The sequence below is a fragment of the Anser cygnoides genome, chromosome 7 (assembly GCF_040182565.1).
Source record: "Anser cygnoides isolate HZ-2024a breed goose chromosome 7, Taihu_goose_T2T_genome, whole genome shotgun sequence".
Taxonomy (NCBI): domain Eukaryota; kingdom Metazoa; phylum Chordata; class Aves; order Anseriformes; family Anatidae; genus Anser; species Anser cygnoides.
In genome coordinates this window covers 14330520-14346866 of record NC_089879.1, presented here as the reverse complement: position 1 = coordinate 14346866, position 16347 = coordinate 14330520, and the positions used below count along the sequence as shown (strand labels likewise).

Below are 16347 nucleotides of genomic sequence, written 5' to 3'. Positions count from 1 at the left end.
TGGGTGCAGGGAAGGGCAGTTTTAGGCATCTCTAGTGGGGAGTTGCCTGGTTCCTGCTTCCCATGAAGAGGCCTCAGCGATTCCCCTTCCTGGCTGTGAGTCTGATCATCCTGAAAATTAAAACCAAACCCAAACGCAGCAGCGCTCTGAGAGACGGAGCGGGAGGTCGGGTAGCCAGGATGGGTGCTGAGCCCCTGCTCCCACCCAGCCCTGCCCTGTGTGTCCCCAACAAGGGCACAGACAATTCCTGTCCCCCCCATCAGCTGCTTCTGTCCCCTCAGGGTAAAAGGAAGAAAAACCTGGGGCTGAACTGCTGCGGTGCTGAGCTTTAGGCAGCTCTTCCACCCCGGTCCCTGCCCCACGGGGAGGACACCCGTCCTCAGAGGTCTTTCTTGTCCTGCTGCGGGGCTGGGAAGGGGCTGGGGCTGGCGGGGAAGGGGTGCAAAGGGGACGTTTGGGCTTCTAACGGTGGCACTTCATATTCATGAGTAAATATTTGCTAATGGCAGCACGGCCGGGCAAATGTAACGGAGATGCTCCCCCCGCCAGAGCAGGCAGGGAAATGAATATGAATTTATCATGATTAGGTGAACCCAGCAGGGAGAGCGGGAGAGAGAGGGCTAGGCAGGGAGGGGGCGGGCGAAGATGGATCTGTGCAATAAAATTAAATAAGGACACCAAATAGAGCCACTTCTCACGCACCCGCCCGCCCGCGTGCTGGGCCTCTCCCGCCCTCCCTCGCTCCTCCGGCTTTGCTGATTTCTCTCTTTCCTCAAATTTATGAGGCCAATTATGAAGATGAGGTTGGAAGTTCTCAGAAGTTCACTAAATGCAAAGTGCGGTCCCTGCTGTTCCCATCAAATTAATTAACCAAGCGCTATTGATGGCCAGGCGACGGCGGTGCGGCACGGAGAGCGAGGGGAGGGCTGCCGGGGGGGGCTGCTGGGGGGGCACAGAGCCCTGCAGGGTGTCCCTGGGGGGGGGACATGTAGAGCAAGACCCCCACATCAGTGGGCAGTGGGAGATGGACCAGGGAAGCCAGGGAAGGCAGTTTTTGAGGCTGTTTGCTCTTTGGGCAGGGTCTGGCTTTCACCAGTGGCGGTCAGACGTGGCCAGGTGCCCCCGAAACAGCTTTGTTTCACACCAAAAGTACGTGCCATGTATTGCTTGTGCCTTTACGGCATATTGGGATCTTCACCCTGCCGTGCCTCGGGGTCCTGCCTCTGCACAGGGCCTTGCTCTGGGGGGGGGGGAGCATCTCTCCCCAGGGGCACGGCTCCGGCCACGTGCTGCCGCAGCCCCTGCTCGGGCTCCCCCGTGCCGGATTTATTCCCGTCCCGCTGATCAACGGGCTCTCGTCGGGCTGGAAACCGGCACAAACAGAGGCATTTACCACGCCGCTGTCTCTCCAGCATGGCCATAAGTCAGGCTCCCCGGCACCACCGCGAATGGCGGGCAGGCTCCTGCTCCGGCGGCGCCGATGCTTTCCCTCTCGTGGGGGGTGTGAGTGTGCGTTACCTGGGGACAATTCACCTGCTTATGGCGAGGTTTTAGAAGAAATGGCCTGGCGGCTCTGCAGCATCTGCCACGTGCAGCCTGCCTGTGTGGACACACACGTGTCTACACGGAGGGAAAAAAAAAAAATCACCGATGTGGAAAGGGGCGGCTTGCAGACACCCAGCCTGTGGCACTGGGGTCCCTGCAAGGACTCGCTGCTGGCTGAGCTGGTGCTGAGCTCTCGCTGCAGCCTGGTCTTCTCTAGGGTCCTTGGGGTCTGCAGCCAGCCCCCAACCTTCGCAGCCAGCCCCAGCCCCGTGCAAATGGGTTGGGCTCGCGTGTAAGGCTTGGAGGGCAGCGTGAGCTGGAGATGGGCAGAGCACCTGTGCCCCTGGTCCACGTTTCTTTAGGAAATGAAGCCAAAAAAAAAAAATAGGGAAATGAAGATGTGAGGTTGCAGGCGGCTTGGATAAAACCTTAGTGGAAACCAACTGGGGCCCCCCCCGGTGCCGAGCAGCCCCTCCGGTGGTGCTGGTGCCCGTCCTCGCCGCCGAGACGGCAGCAGAGGGAGCTGGAGGACCGGGGAACGGCAGCGCTGGGCAGGCTGCGGGCAGCCGGGGCTGTGCTGGGGGTCCCCACCTTGGGGACAGCCCCCCCCCCCAGCTCCAGCCGGGCTGCCCCATGGAGGCTTTGTCCAGGAGAAGGGGGAGAACCTGGAGGTCTTCATCTTGACTGGGGTACGGCCCAAACCCTCTCAGCAGGCTCAGCGGGAGAGCAAGGATGTTGATATGGGACGTTGATATGGGATGTTGATATGGGATGCTGAAATGGGCTGCTGATAAGGGATGCTGATATGGTATGTTGATATGGGATTCTGATATGGGGTTCCCATATGGGATGCTGATACAGGATGCCAAAATGTCTTGGGACAGAGAGGCTGTAGGGGAGCTGCCTCCATTCCCAGACCACCCCAGGACCAAGGGGAGCCCCGCAGCACGTGGCAGGTGCCTGTCAGTGCCGTGCCGCCGTCTCCTTGCCCATAGGGAGCTGATTTATATCGGGGCCAGCCCGCGCTGACCTCCTACATTGGCTCAGGCACTATAACTAATGGCAGGTCAGCAGAGCTACAGCAGAAGTGAAGTGGCTGGTGGGGGGCTGCGGAGGGGGGGGACACAGGGCAGAGGCTTCTGAGGCTCTGTCTTGAAGTGTCACAGCGACCCCGAGCCAGGGACAGCTGGGGCAGGATCAGTCCTGGTCCCCAGCCTGTCCTCCTCTCGTCCTGTTTTACCGTGGGGGAGTCTGGGCCAGCAGCACCGAGCTTGGAGGGGTGGCTCGTGGTGGGGAAATGGAGGTACTCGTGGACTGGCGGCTCCATCATGGTTAAGAGCACAGCCGGGGGGAGCAGCGAGGACCTGGCGCAGGTACGCTTCGCTTTGCTGAGTTGCCCCGAGGTCTCGCATCCCCACGAGCAACCCCTCCCCAGCACGTCACTCCCAGCCTTCCCATGCGGCAGGTCCCTGACGCACGCAGCTAACATCGTGCCAGTGATTTATTTATTTTTTAAGTCCTTAAGGCTGGATTTGGGCAACTGCAGCTTGTGTCTTGCAGCCCCCCCCTTGTGCATCAGCCCCCACCACGTCCACCCAGACCTCCTCCCAGCTCAGGAGGCGAGTCCCCCGGCCTGACCGCGCTGCAGAAGCAGGCACTTGGTGCGTTCCCAGCTGGCTCTCAGCGGAGGTGATTTGTTTGAAATAATTTCCATGGCCTCTGCACTTATTTTTGCCGCTGGCATAGGGAGAGCAGGTTAAATCTGTGATGCTAGACAGCATCAGGGATTGCGGGCTGCAGTCAGAGCAAACTGTCGGAGGATATTGCTAAGCTCGCACTCTGAGCAACCCTAAAATTAGACGTGGGATGTAAAAGCTGATGAGTACAGATAGGTGAGTCCAGCTCCAGGCTAGCAGCTTTTACTACAGGGCTAGGAAACTCTGGCTGAAAAAAAAAATATAAAAAAGGATCAGTTTTGCTCCAGCAATATTTCAGGTTTGTCAAAACCTCCTTGGAAGGCCTGTGCAGCATGGGAGAGACGCGGGGAGCTGTAAATAACTGGGAGCTTCAAAAAACCCTCCCTGAAGTGACCGATAAATCCCTTGGGACATGACAGGGATCGCTCACGGATCCATCCCGAGCAAATCCAGCGCCGTGCTGGAGAAAGAATTACTCTGGGAGGGCTGCTCGGGGCAGCACGGAGCGGTGCCTGGGCAGGGAGCAGCTCCAGCCGCCCTCCTTCTCCTTCGCCCAAGGCTGCCCGAGGACAGCGGCGTCCCCTGTCCCGTCCCAGTGTGTCCCATCCCAGTGTGCTGCCCGGAGCTCTGGGGATGCCCAAAGTAAAAAGAACGCAGGGACGGAGCAGGACGCACAGACTACACAAGGTAAATAAGTCCCGCTGCAGCCAGCCACCACGCACAGCAGCTGCCCTGTGCCCTCCCGCGTCCCCTGGGCACCCCCAGCAGATATGGGGGGGCTGACACCCCCAGAACGCCTGCTCCCACCCCAAAGCAAACCGCTGCTTCCCAAAGTGTCCCAGTGACATCCCCCGCCCCCCCCCATGCCACCCCCTTGCTGTCCCCACAGTGTCCCCAAGGACCCGGTGGCCCTTGTGGCCAAGCCTCCTCTCGGGGGGCGGCGTCTCCGTGCCACGCAGCCCCCCCCCCCCCCCCCCACGTCCCATGCCACAGCAGATGGCGGAGGTGACATTTGTCTGCGAGTGACGCACTTGGCGGTGGCCGTGTCCCCCCCCCCTTCTTGCTTCACCCTGCATGGAGACACCTTGAACCCCCCCGGCACAGGAGGGGCAGGCACAGGGTGCCCCCCCCCCCCCCCCCCCCCATACAGCCCCCCCATAACCCACCTCCCTCCACACCCCAAACCCCTCTCTTAGGGGCACCCCTAAGGGTGAGCACCCACCGCCGTGGGGCGAGGGGGGGATTTTGGGATCTGGGGAGGGGGGGGGGACTGGGGACTCCTGCTCGTTCTCCGTTTTCTGCCTTAATTAGAACCCGGAGAGACCGGGCGAAATCGCATTAGCGCGGGGCCCCGGTGCGCCGAGCCATCCATCTTTTTTTATTACAGCGTAATGGGGCTGCTCGCGAGGCGCCGTGCGATTTGTCACAGGCCTCGTTCCCTGATAACGGGCATTTGTCATCACTTTCTTCCCGTGTTAATGTCATCATCGGCGGGCTGACAGGCGGACCCGTGGAGGGAGCGCTGGCGACAGACCACATCCGTCAACCTAATATTTCCATGGCTGTGGGGATCAGCCGGGCTGCGCGCACGCATTAAAGCACTTATGAGGGGAGAGAGGGAAAAAAAAAAAAAAACACAACAAAAAAACCCCCCGAACCTCACCAAAAAACCCCGCCGTTGTCATTAATTAAAATGCGAGCGCGTGGCTGCGTGGGGAGGGGGACGCTGCGGGTGTGGGGCCGTGGCCCTATAACAGTGTGCGTGGAGGCTCCTGAAACCCATCTAAATGGGGTTTGGGGCGGTGAGCACGGTGGGAGGGTCGGTGTTAATAAGGGGACCCCATTAATGAGCCCCCTGCCCCCCCTTATGGTGGTCCCAAGGCTCATTCGAGTCACTGGTGTGATGAAGCAAGCGGCCTCAGCCCCGTAGGATGGGGGGACGAAGGTGGCACCCCGGTGTCCCCCCCGTCAAAGTGACCACCGAGGGACCTGCCCCAGGCCCCGGGGCTGTTTCGGTGGCCAGGGGTGCCCTGGGCTTTGCCCCCTGATATTTGGCTGTTTCCATGGAAATGCGGAGGGGTGGGAGGGGGAGGGAGGTGGGCAGCGGAGGGTGATTGGGGTCGTGGGTTTTCATGGGGGGGGGGGGCGTCATTTTCTGTGCTTTTCTGTGGTTTCTGTAAAAATAGAGAATGAAAAGGATTGGGTGGATTTTTAATTTTTTTTTTTTTTAATATTTTTTGGGGGTATTTTGAGGTTCGGGGTGGTGTCTCTCAGCCAGCTCTGCCCCCGTCCTTCGCAGCACCCAGGACGTCCCGGTACAACCCCGACTTGCACACCCAAAAGTGACTCCGGGAGCCCTGATGCTCCCAAACCCCGGGGAGCGCAGGAGGGGGCACGGGGGCTGCACGCGGAGCATCCCCCCCGTTACATCCCCCCCAGCCCAGGGGCTGTGTCCCACGTCCCAGAGAGGTGCCAGATCCCACGGGAAGGCTTTTTTTGATTGCTCTTCTTGTTTAAGTTCATTTCCATTTTTCCTTGCTCTGCGACAGAACACGGGAAAGTCAGGTTTTGGGGGGGCATTTCTGTATTTTTTTTAGAAACCCAGCTCTTTTATACAGACACTCGTTTTTATTAATGCCCCCTAAAGTTCGGCCCAGCTCTGGGAGAAGAGCTCTTCCCAGTTCCTACGGGGAAACTGAGGCACGGAGCATCTTCCCTGATGGGTAACTAGGACAGGGGGGTGCCGGGGACTTTCTGGGGCCCCCCCAGCACCACCCCTTTCCCTGCACCCACCCCCCCCCCCCGGCTCCCCACCATAAATCACCGCCCTCCCTTGGCCGAGGACCTTTTAAAAAGGATTTACGAGGGGGCTGGCGGCGCGGCGGCGATGCGCTTTCATAAATCGGGAAGGCACCGGCGCCCCTCATCGCCACCACCACCCGCTCTGGGGGTGGCGCGGGAGCACCCCCGCTCCCCACGGCCCCCCCCGGCACGCCGCCGGCCCCCTCCTCGCCGCCGCCTCCCCGTCTGTGGAGACCGCGAGCGTGGAAAATCCCCAGACGGGGAGTGTAAATGCTTGTTCTTTGTAAATGAAGAACATAATTAACATTAAATTAAGGTAATACAAATGAAGACAACACAGAGCCTGACAGGATGAGTGTTTGGGGAGGCAGTAGAGAGAAGTGATTCATATTTTTAATTTACTGTACAAATAGACTAGCAGGGCTGGGGGGAAAAGGGCCATCCAAGTGGAGTGGGGATTTTTTTTTTTCCTTTTTTTTTTTTTTTTTTTTTTCCCACTGTTGTTTTGCTGTGCTTTAAGCACACAATGACTATTAAAGTCAACTGCCCATATAATAGGACATCTCCTACATGACTGCTCTCCGAGAGGCAGCTTGCTGTAGCAATAAATTCCAGGAGTGCCATCTGCTGGCGCGCACCCTGCGCCGGGCACCTTCGCCCCGGCCACCCCGACACGGGCACGGGCAGCAGCCTGCTCCCTGAGACCAGCAGCCAATAACACAGGATGTTTGTTTTTTTTTTTTCCATAGGGAAAAACGTTTAATGCATTTTTTCCAGATGCGCCCTTAAATATTTCATCTTTCGCGCACGTATATGGGTTTTGGTGGGGTGCTGGCTGGCTCCGAGGAAGTGTTTTAGGCTTTTAAATGAAACACATCGTTGTTTTGCTCCCCACTGAAGTGCTGGGTTTCAGCTGAGTGCCCCTTACCCAGAACATCTCAGTAAGGAATTACAACATTTCAGGTTTTTTTCTTGCAAAAAAAGGCGCCTGAGCAGAGTATGTGTGACCAGCGGGCTCGGCTGAGGCTTGCTCTGCACTTTAAGGGGACGTGCTGCTCACCGTGGCATCAGGCTATGCAAAGCAAGGATTAATACGAAATCCAGCGGCCACAAGGACCCGTTCCTGGCCAAAATCGCCCTTCCCAGCCAGAAGATGCCCTGGGACTGCGCTGAGAGCCTCCCACCCCATCCCCAAACTGCTCACCTGGGGATTTTCCTAATTCTGGGGGGCGCAGCCTTCACTCTCCAGGTCACTCAGGTCCAGGTGGGTATTGCCACGAGCAAGCCCACAGGCTGGTCCCTTCTGGCTGGTCCCTTCTGGCCCGTCCCTTCTGCTCCCCATCACGGTCTGAGCCTCTGCCTTGGTGTCCCTGGAGACCCTGCTCCTTCCCTTGGTGATCCACACCTTCCCATGCTGCTGCTCCCCCTCTCGACCCCTGGTGCTGCCTTTCCGCAGGGACAAGCTGGTTTCCCCAGCTCCACCTTCTGCCCTGTCCTCCTCCTTTACCTCCTTCTCCCCCTGTCTGTGCTCGCTGCCTTCCACCCTGAGGTGCTGAGGGCAGCTCCAGCCATCACTTCATTTTTACTGACCCCAACGTGTGACCAGAGCCTCTCAACCCCCTGCCTGGGGGCACTGGGTTGGGCAGAGGGGCTCGTGCAGGACAAACCCCGCATCCAAAGGGGATGAGATTCTCAGCCTTCATCGCCCTGCAGTGTTTTTACTGTGCCCGTGAGCCGCTGGGTATAAAACACCGCTCCCACACCACGGGTACAGGCTGCAGACACAGGCTCTGTCTGCAAGCTGCCCCCCTCCCCAGGCAGTGCACCCCTGCACCCAGCACTCGGGTGCCTCTGGGGGCTCCCGGCTGCTGGGATCCCATGAGCCTGCCCCCAGCACCGTCCCCCATCCCTGCCGGAGCCCCAGGGACACTCATTGCTGCCACCAGCACTGGCACAGGGACACCAGGGTGTCCCCAGCGAGCTTTCATCAGCTCCCTGGTGCGCTGTGACCATTCGTCCTCAGCCAGGCACCTGGCAGAAAACTTCCCTGTAGGATCTGGAGTATTCGTGGCATCACCAGATCCTTGAGGAGCACATTTCAAAGTATCTGGGACCTTCTTTCCTACTCCATTTGGCCATGGTGTGCTCCAGATTTCCATGGGTTATACCTCAATGCTTAAGCTCCCCCACCCTTAGCACGTCACAAGAAGGCATCTTCATCTTTGTTCCTGCAAAACTTAATAGGATCAGAAGAATTTCCAGGCATCAAGTCCCTTCTCAGACTCTTCCCTGCAATTTCTCCAGTTCCTCAAGGTGTGTTTGGACACTGGTAGGGGATGCAGCCTTCCCCTCATCATCTCTGAGACATCGTCCCTCTGGGTCACCTCTGAGTGCGTCCGAACCCTTCCCGTGGGTTTGTGCAGTGCTGGAGCCCGGTGCCCCTCCCCTGCCCGTGAGGACACCAGTCCCTGCTTGGGACACTGCCCGTGGCCATCACAAGGTGACTGCAGAGCAGCCCACGCATTTCATGGCCAGCTGGGCGGCGGGACGCCTGCCCCATGGGAGGCCAGCTTGGACCGGCAGCCCCAAGCAGAGATCCTGCCCCGATATCCTAATGATAAGCTGGTGAGAAGCTGGCATCCCATGAGCATGGGGCTTCCTCCACAGGTCCTGATGGAAGGAGCGTGGACGTGTCCTTGGCACGGAGCGCTCAGAAAGGTCCCCAAGGTCCCCAAGAGTGAATGCCCCCAAAAGGCACCATAGGATTTTTACCAGTGACCTCCCATCCTTGGGATTAGGGAACTTGAGGCTCTGGTGGTGTCTGAAGCCGTGGGCAGGGGGGCTCCTACCAGGTTTCCCAGGCCTGTCCCACCTCACCAGCCAGCACAGAGCAATCCTTGGCCATGGGGCAGCAGCCACATCCCTCGGCCAAGCCAGGACCCGGGGATGGGGGCTGCTCCCGGGGGGGTCACTGCCAGCCACGCGGAGGGCAGGGGGCATCTCCCGAGCTGCCCAGCACGCCGGGTGGGAGGGATAAATAAATACCAGGATAAATAAATACAAGTGGCAAAGAGGCCTGAAATGATGCTGTCGTTTGCTGGGAATGAGAGACACAAGTGTAATTTAGGTTTTGATATTATGAAAGTCTCGCTGCTCTAAAACAGCAGGGCACTCAGTGCCTCATTAATAAAGGATAAACTTGGAGTCTATTTACAATGCACTTTTTGGGGTTATTTACACTCCATTATACATATGTAATGCTGCACATATTTACCGCTCTGTTCTGCTGCCGAGAGCAGCCGAGGCGGGAGGGAGGCGGAGGGGGACGTGACGATGCTGGGGAGCCGTGACCCTGCTTTCACCAGTGTCCCTTCGGCAGCTGGAGGGTGGAGGTGCTGGGACCAGGCACTGGGCACCGCTCTGGACCAGTCCCTGTCCCCATGTGCCCAGTGCCCCCCGTTTTGGGATGCACCCCGGGGCTTTGCTGCACCCCAAAGTGTGGGGAGGTCAGGCAAGGCCGGATCCTGATCCCAATCCTGATCCCAATTCTGATCCTGATCCCAATCCTGATCCCAGTTCTGATCCTGATCCCGATCCTGACCCCGATCCCGATCCCTCCAGACTGCCCTCCAAGGCCCCATAGCCACGGAGCTTCAGCATCCCCCCGCGGCACGCCGGGAGGACAGCGCGGCGGGTGGCGAAGGTGCGGCTGATCTCCATGAAGGTTTTGTTCTTGGTCTCGGGAATGATGAGGTAGACGTAGAGGGCCACCAGCAGGCAGACGCCGCAGAAAACCAGGTAGCAAAAGGCTCCGGCTGACATCTGGGGACGGGGGAGAGCAGGGATGGGGCCGACAGGCAGGCACTGCGGTGCCCCGGGGGAGAAGCAGGGGCTGTGCCCATCCCACCCCAGAGCCCCCCCGGCTGGTACCTGCAAGAAGGGGAAGATGAAGCCGACAGTGAAGTTGCAGAGCCAGTTGAGGGACCCCCCCAGGACGTAGGCGGCCGGGCGGTGGGACTGCGTGAAGAGCTCGGCCGTCATCAGGAAGGGGACACCGGCTGCGGAGGGAAGGGACGGGTCAGGGGTGTGGGGTCAGGCCCCCTTGGGCACCCCGGGTGACAGCCCCCTGATTGCTGGACTTGGGAATTTCAGACTGAGTCAAATTCAAGGTGGAGGATTTCATCTGAGCCTCTTTTTGCTACCACTTGCCTAAATGCTGCTGTAGGAAATCTCACAGAGACCTCAGGCACGCTGAAATGCCTTCCTGGTGCCCTCCATAATGTCGTTCCCACCCTTCCTTGGTCAAAACAGTCTAGAACATTTCCTTCTATTCCACAGATAACAGTTCTGATGCTATGGCCTGCTTTAGGCAGGAAAGGAACAACCACATTTCCGAGCATCTGAATTTCCTGCAGGCCACAGAAATGGACTTTTCCAGCCAGCCTTTCCCAGCTCTTACTGTGAAATCAAAAAACAGCACCACTGGAAACGATGGCTCGAGGCTTTAAAAACTGGGCACAGGTTTTGGCCACTTCTCCCGGGAGGACCCAGCCCCTCCTGGCCGGTGTTAGCCCAGCCAGGAGCCCAGGCTCCAGGACTACCCCTTTGCTGGGGGACAGGATTCGGGGTCCAGCACACGTCCCCAGCACACGGGGACCTGTCAGGGGTTGGATTTGCCCTGGGGACCTGTCTAGGGTCCCAGTGTCGGGGACAGGACTGTCTGGGACCCCCTTAGGAAGGGTGCCGTGGTGGAGAAAACAAGCAAGGAAGCGAAGTGGTAACAACTCCGGGAGGAGCGGAGCCCCTGATGGACTCTTACTCACAGCTCGCCCAGAATAGAGATATGTATTTTTTTGTTTTAAAAGTCCTATTCATCATTGTTTGTGAACAATGAGCCATTAAAATCCTAATTAAAGATGTAATTACAGTGAATAAAGTCTGGGCTGAGGATGAATTACAGATCCGCTAACAGCTCTGCTAATACATCAGCTGGGTAAAGCAGCCCAGGTCTCACCCCTCGGTTTTGGAGCGCGGTCCCGCACCCACACCTGCCTGAGGGCAGGAGGATGCTCGCCATGGTGGGAGTGGGTTACACCTCTGGGGGGCTGCCGGGGCTTCCTCCAAGCGTGGACCATGGTTGGAGGTGCTGGGAGGAGGTGGGGTGTGCTCTGGGCCTTGTGAGGTGCAGCAAGATGAACCAGGACCCGGCCATGGGGAAGGGGACGGGGTGCCGGTCCGTCCCTCCTGCTGCCCCCACCTGCAAGCCCAGCTCCGTGCTGCTCCCTGCTCCCCCTGCGCCCCTGCTCCTTCCGCAGACCCACCTGGTCCCATGCAGAAGCCGGCGATGATGCCGACCACGCAGGCGACGGCGACGTAGCGCGTCCAGGGCAGGGCGGTCTGCGAGGGGACACGGGGCGGTGGGACACCGCGTCCCCAGCACGGGGCTTCGTGCCGCGGCTCAGCGGTGGCCCTGGAGGACGGTGGCCTCGACCACCTCCGCGGGACACAGAATATATAGGAGAGTCATGGGCGGTTTGGGGCAAAACCGGTGGGATTTGGCCTCAGCCAAGCTCCGTGATGCTGAGATGTCCCCGGGGCTGCGGGACAGTCAGAGGGAGGAGGGTTCCGACCTCTCCACCTGCCCGGGCATTTAGCAGCTGCCTCGCTGGCAACAACTCCTTGTGCAGAAGAAGCTACCAGAAGCAGCAAGATTTTTCTGATCCTTTTTTTTTTTTTTTTCTTTTCTTTGCTCTGAGTTTTCCTTCCCTTTAACTTTGAAGGGAAAACAAATTTGCTCGGAAGAGCCAGCTCAGCCCTTAAACCCACACACACCCCTCCATCCCCAGGGAGAACCCATCCCTTCACTATACCCAGCCCTAATTAAGGTGCCCAGGGCCCCGTTCCCGGCCCTGCCCCATAGCCCAGGAGCTGGCGGTGGCCGGGCCCTACCTGCAGCAGCAGGCAGAGGGTGATGCCCGCCAAGCAGACGCCCATGGCACAGAAACCAGTGATGATGAGGGGCCGCCGGCCCAGCTTCTCGATGGTGAAGCACTGCCGAGGGAGAGCAGAAACCAAAGGGAGCAATGGGGACACCCCCCCGGGGACGGGGACATCCCTTGAACCCCAGATCCAGCTGCAGGCGTGGGATGCTCCTGGTGGCACCCGGGGATGGGGACATCCCGGAGGGTTTTTCCCATCCCGTTTGGAGCCGGGAACGTGGGAATTGCTCCCGGGCCGTGGGGTGAGCGGGGTCCCCGGCCGAGCAGAGGTGGCTTTTGGGGGCAGAGGATGCAGGATGCGGGGAGGCGGCGCGGCGGCCGCCGGAGCAGGCAGGGTATTGACAGCAGAACAAATGCCTGCAATTTTATAACCAATCTCGGCACCTCCGTCGGGGGCCATTGGCGGGGCTGCTCCCCAGCAGTGGGGGGGCTGCGGGGCTGGGCAGCACGCCAGGGGCTGGGGGCACCCTACAAGGGGCCGGGGGCGGCTGGGGATGGGGGTGCCCCCCCCCTGCTGCTGGCTGAGCTATGGGGAGAGGGGGGCGGCCCCCGCTCTGCCCCTCTTTTTCTGGGAGCGGCCGCCCCCCATCCATCTCTCTAATTGTCAGGGAGCGGATTTAATGCCGGGTGGCTCGGGCTGGCCCCGGGTGACACTCGCAGATGGGACGAGGGCCATAAATCTGCCTGGCCCAGTGCTAACTCTCCAGCTAAATGAGGGCTGGCGGGGGGGTGGGGGGGGTGGGCAGGGGCTGCCAGCCCCGGGGCGGGCCGGTGCGTGGCTGGGGGGCAGATGGGGATGTGCGGCTCTGCTAACCAAGTGACAATGAAATCGGGAGCCAGAACAAACTGCTTAGCCCCCTCCGTCAGCCCCGGCCCTGCTGCCCGCCTGGCGTCCCTCCCAAACTCCCTGCTCAGCCCCAGTTTTCCCACCTTTTCTAAATGTGATCCCCCAAAACCGAGCCCTCCCCAACCCATTCTCCCCCCCCTACTTCCCTGCCAGTCCCTCTGCCCCCACCACCACCCAGCAAAGCGGCAGCGCTGTGGCACAGATGGTATTTGGGGTCCGTCCACCCCCCCCCGGTTTGATGGGGCTGGATGCTGGGGACAAGCCCCCGGGCGCAGAGGGGCTGTGTCTGTCTGTCCATCTGTCCGTCCGTCACTCACCCCGACCAGCCCCGCAACAACTTCAACGGCGCCGGTGCCCACGGTGGTGTAGGGGATCTGGGACGGGGGGATCCCCGCGTTCTCGAAAGATGGTGTTGGTGTAAAACCAGATCTGTCGGGAACGGGGGGCTCGGCATGAGCGGGGGGCACTCAGGGAGGGTGCAACGAGCTGCCAGGTCTCAGCTCTGCCCCCGCAGAGCCGGGTCTCGAGGTGAGGACCCCGCAGGACTTACAGCGTCGATCCCCGAGAGCTGCATGCCGGCGTTCACCACCGCCACCGAGAGCGTCTGCCAGCGCACGGAGCGGTCCCGCAGCAGCTGCCAGACGGACACCGTCTGCGCAGAGGAGAGCGACCGCTGCTCCTCCTCCATCTCCTGCACCGCGTCCCGCACGTCGGGCGTCCCCAGGAACCGGCGCAGCGCTGCGGGGAGCGCGGGGCTCGTGGAGGAGCGTGGACGCCCATAGGAACGGCGTGGGGCAGGGACGTGGGTTTGGCTCTGACCAGAACACCTCCCTGAGCCCCCGAGGCTGAGCTCCCCTGGGGAGATGCCCTGACACCGGGGTGATGGGCACCACGGAAATGTTACAGTGCGCCTGGGAAGGTTTGGGGCTGGGCTGTTGGGGCTGGGTGTGGAAGGATGCTGCAAGGGTGCGCCCTGGTCTCGGGAGACCTTGGAGCAGCACCCATCGCCTCCCACAGCTGGACACCCCCCCCCCCCAGGACACCCCCTCACCCTCAGTGGCCCCGCGGACATCGTTCCTCTCTATGAGCAGGTACCGCGGGCTCTCGGGGAAGCAGTGCAGCAGCAGGAGCTGGAGGGAGGCAGGGACCACCACCACTGCCAGGAACAGGGGCCAGTACCTGTCCTGGAACAGGACGTGTCACGGAGAGACAGAGCGGGGGCCGCGGGAGCAGGCTGAGGGCATCACGCTCACCTTGCCCAGCAGCTCCGGGAGGCCCAGCACCTGCGCGGAGAAAACCCCCAGGCAGATGAAGATGCTGGGCATGAGGCCCAGGAAGCCCCGCAGGTTCTTGGGGGCGATTTCTCCCAGGTAGAGGGGCACCACGCTGAGACAGATACCTGGGAGAGGGGACATAGATGGGAGACACAGCCAGGAGAAGGGTACCCATGAGCCCCCCCCCCCCGCCCCGGCACGCTCCCTGCCCTACTCAGCTCAGCTGCAGCAGGGGACCCTGTGGCCAGCGAGGTGACCCCGTCTGCCCCTCAGAGCCCCCCCGGTGCCCTGGGAAAGGGCTGCAGCCCCCCTGCCTGGGCATCACCCACCTGCGTGGATCCCCGTGATGGAGCGGCCGATGATGACCATCTCGGGGGACTCCAGCTCCCTGCTGAAGCCCATGAAGCCGCCGGCCAGGAGGACGAGCAGAGCGCTGCGGCTGAGGGTGCCGCTCCTAGCGGGGCACAGGCAGCGGGGCAGCCCCTCCGGCCCCGTCCCGGCCCTCGGGGCCACCCGTGCCACGCCACCCCCTTACCTGCCGTAGCGTGCCACCAGCAGCCCCACCAGCAAGGAGCCCCCCAGCCCGCCCAGGGCGAAGGTGGAGACGGTCAGCGAGTAGAGGAGGGTGAGGAGGCCGGGGGCCAGCCCGTGCCCGTACCGCCGGGACCAGGTGGCGTTGTAGAAAGCCTTTATGTGCTGCGGGGTGGAGGGAGACACGGGCACCGAATGTAGTAGGGAAAGGGGGAGGTGGGAAGGCAGCCCCCAGGGGAAACGCAGGGCAAGGCAGGTCACAGGTGGGGATGACTGGGGTGTGCTGCTCTGGCTGCTCAGGCAGCCTCAGTGCCAGCGGGGTTTAAGGATGTCTTAGAGGGCCCCCGTAGAGCTGGAGCAGCTGCTGAGGGCTTCCCCAGCCCTGCCTTCCAGGGGGTGATACCAGCCCAAGGTCCTACATCCCTCGCACGCCGCCCTGGTCCCTGGGCTGCTCCCCCTGGGGCACAGTCTGAGGGCAAAGCCAGCATTTCAGCATGGGGCTGGGGTCCCACCACTGTGCCCTGCTCCCAGCAAGGCCGCCCCGTCCCTTACCACTGCCGGCGAGTTCACCACAGCCAGGTTGTAGCCGTAGAGCATGGAGGAGCCGAAGGACACCAGGAGGGTGACCGAGAGCAGGGGGAAGGTGAGGCGCTGGGGGAGAGGAGGGCGGATCAGCACCACCCTGGGCCACCGCCCCATTTCTATCAGGAGAGGGGCAGGGATGTCCCTGTCCCAAGCCAAGACCCCAGCCCCGGGGAGCCCCCCCGCTGGGCACCACTCCCTGCCACCCCCAGCCCAGCAGACCCACACGCACCCATCTCCCAGCGCCTCTCCTCCATCAGTGCCTCCACTGGGGCTGGGGGGACAGGCAGGACGGGTGTCCATGCTGTGGGGTGCCGATGGCTGCCGAGGGACACCCCACAGACACCCCCCCTTCACCCAGCAGGAGCTGAGAGGCATGCAGGGCACCCCTGGGTGCTGCACCCTGCTGCCTGCTGCAGCGAGCCACCCATGGCCTGACACTGACAGTGCTGTCACAGGGCAGATGAGCAAATTTGTGCCCCCATCCCCGGCAGCAGCAGCACACCCCAGTGCCCAAACCCCAACCCCAAGAGCCTCGTCTCTCCCCGAGCACCCCCCCAAGCCCAGTAGCCGGATCCACAGCACCCAGCAGCTCCCGGCTCACGCATGCCAAATCCCCACTGATCCCACCAGGAATCCTGAGCTGGGAATGGGGGGGGTCAGGCCAGGGGCTCGGGGAGAGGCAGCACACCATGGAACACACGGGGAGCGGGGATGGGGCAGCCCCCCCAGCCCAGCAGCCCCCTGCCCATCAAAGCTCACCCTGGTGATGCCCCTGCCGGGGTCCGGGGTCCCTTTCCCATCTGTCGGGCTGAGGCTGCGGCTGGAATCGGGTGAGAGAGGATGAGGAGGAGGAGAGGAAGACAGCCCCAGTGCCTGGCTCTTCTCTCCCATTTTTACTTGGAAGAAGGAGGGAGAGGGGAAGGGAGAGAAGGGGAGGCCGCCTGGGTGTCCCCGGGACTCATTGGAGGCTCCTAAGCAGCTGGAGGAGGAGTCCGGGGGCCTCCCCGCCTCGCTGGGGCACCTTGCAGGTAGGGGTGGCCCTGGGGCCAGTTGTGGGGCAGAGGCTG

At 61.2% G+C, this 16347-nt stretch overlaps 1 protein-coding gene across 1 annotated transcript; it reads right to left on the bottom strand.

The window, feature by feature from the left end:
- Positions 1–9253: 9253 nt before the first annotated feature.
- On the bottom strand, positions 9254–16265 carry LOC106030304 (solute carrier family 2, facilitated glucose transporter member 9-like). Its single transcript, XM_048060408.2, is given in 13 exon segments — positions 9254–9866; positions 9975–10102; positions 11366–11441; positions 11994–12095; positions 13208–13294; positions 13296–13319; positions 13441–13628; positions 13942–14074; positions 14144–14289; positions 14494–14618; positions 14700–14860; positions 15248–15346; positions 16040–16265. Coding segments are annotated over 13 exon segments (1716 nt in total). The 5' UTR covers positions 16172–16265; the 3' UTR covers positions 9254–9551.
- Between the last annotated feature and the right edge of the window lie 82 nt (positions 16266–16347).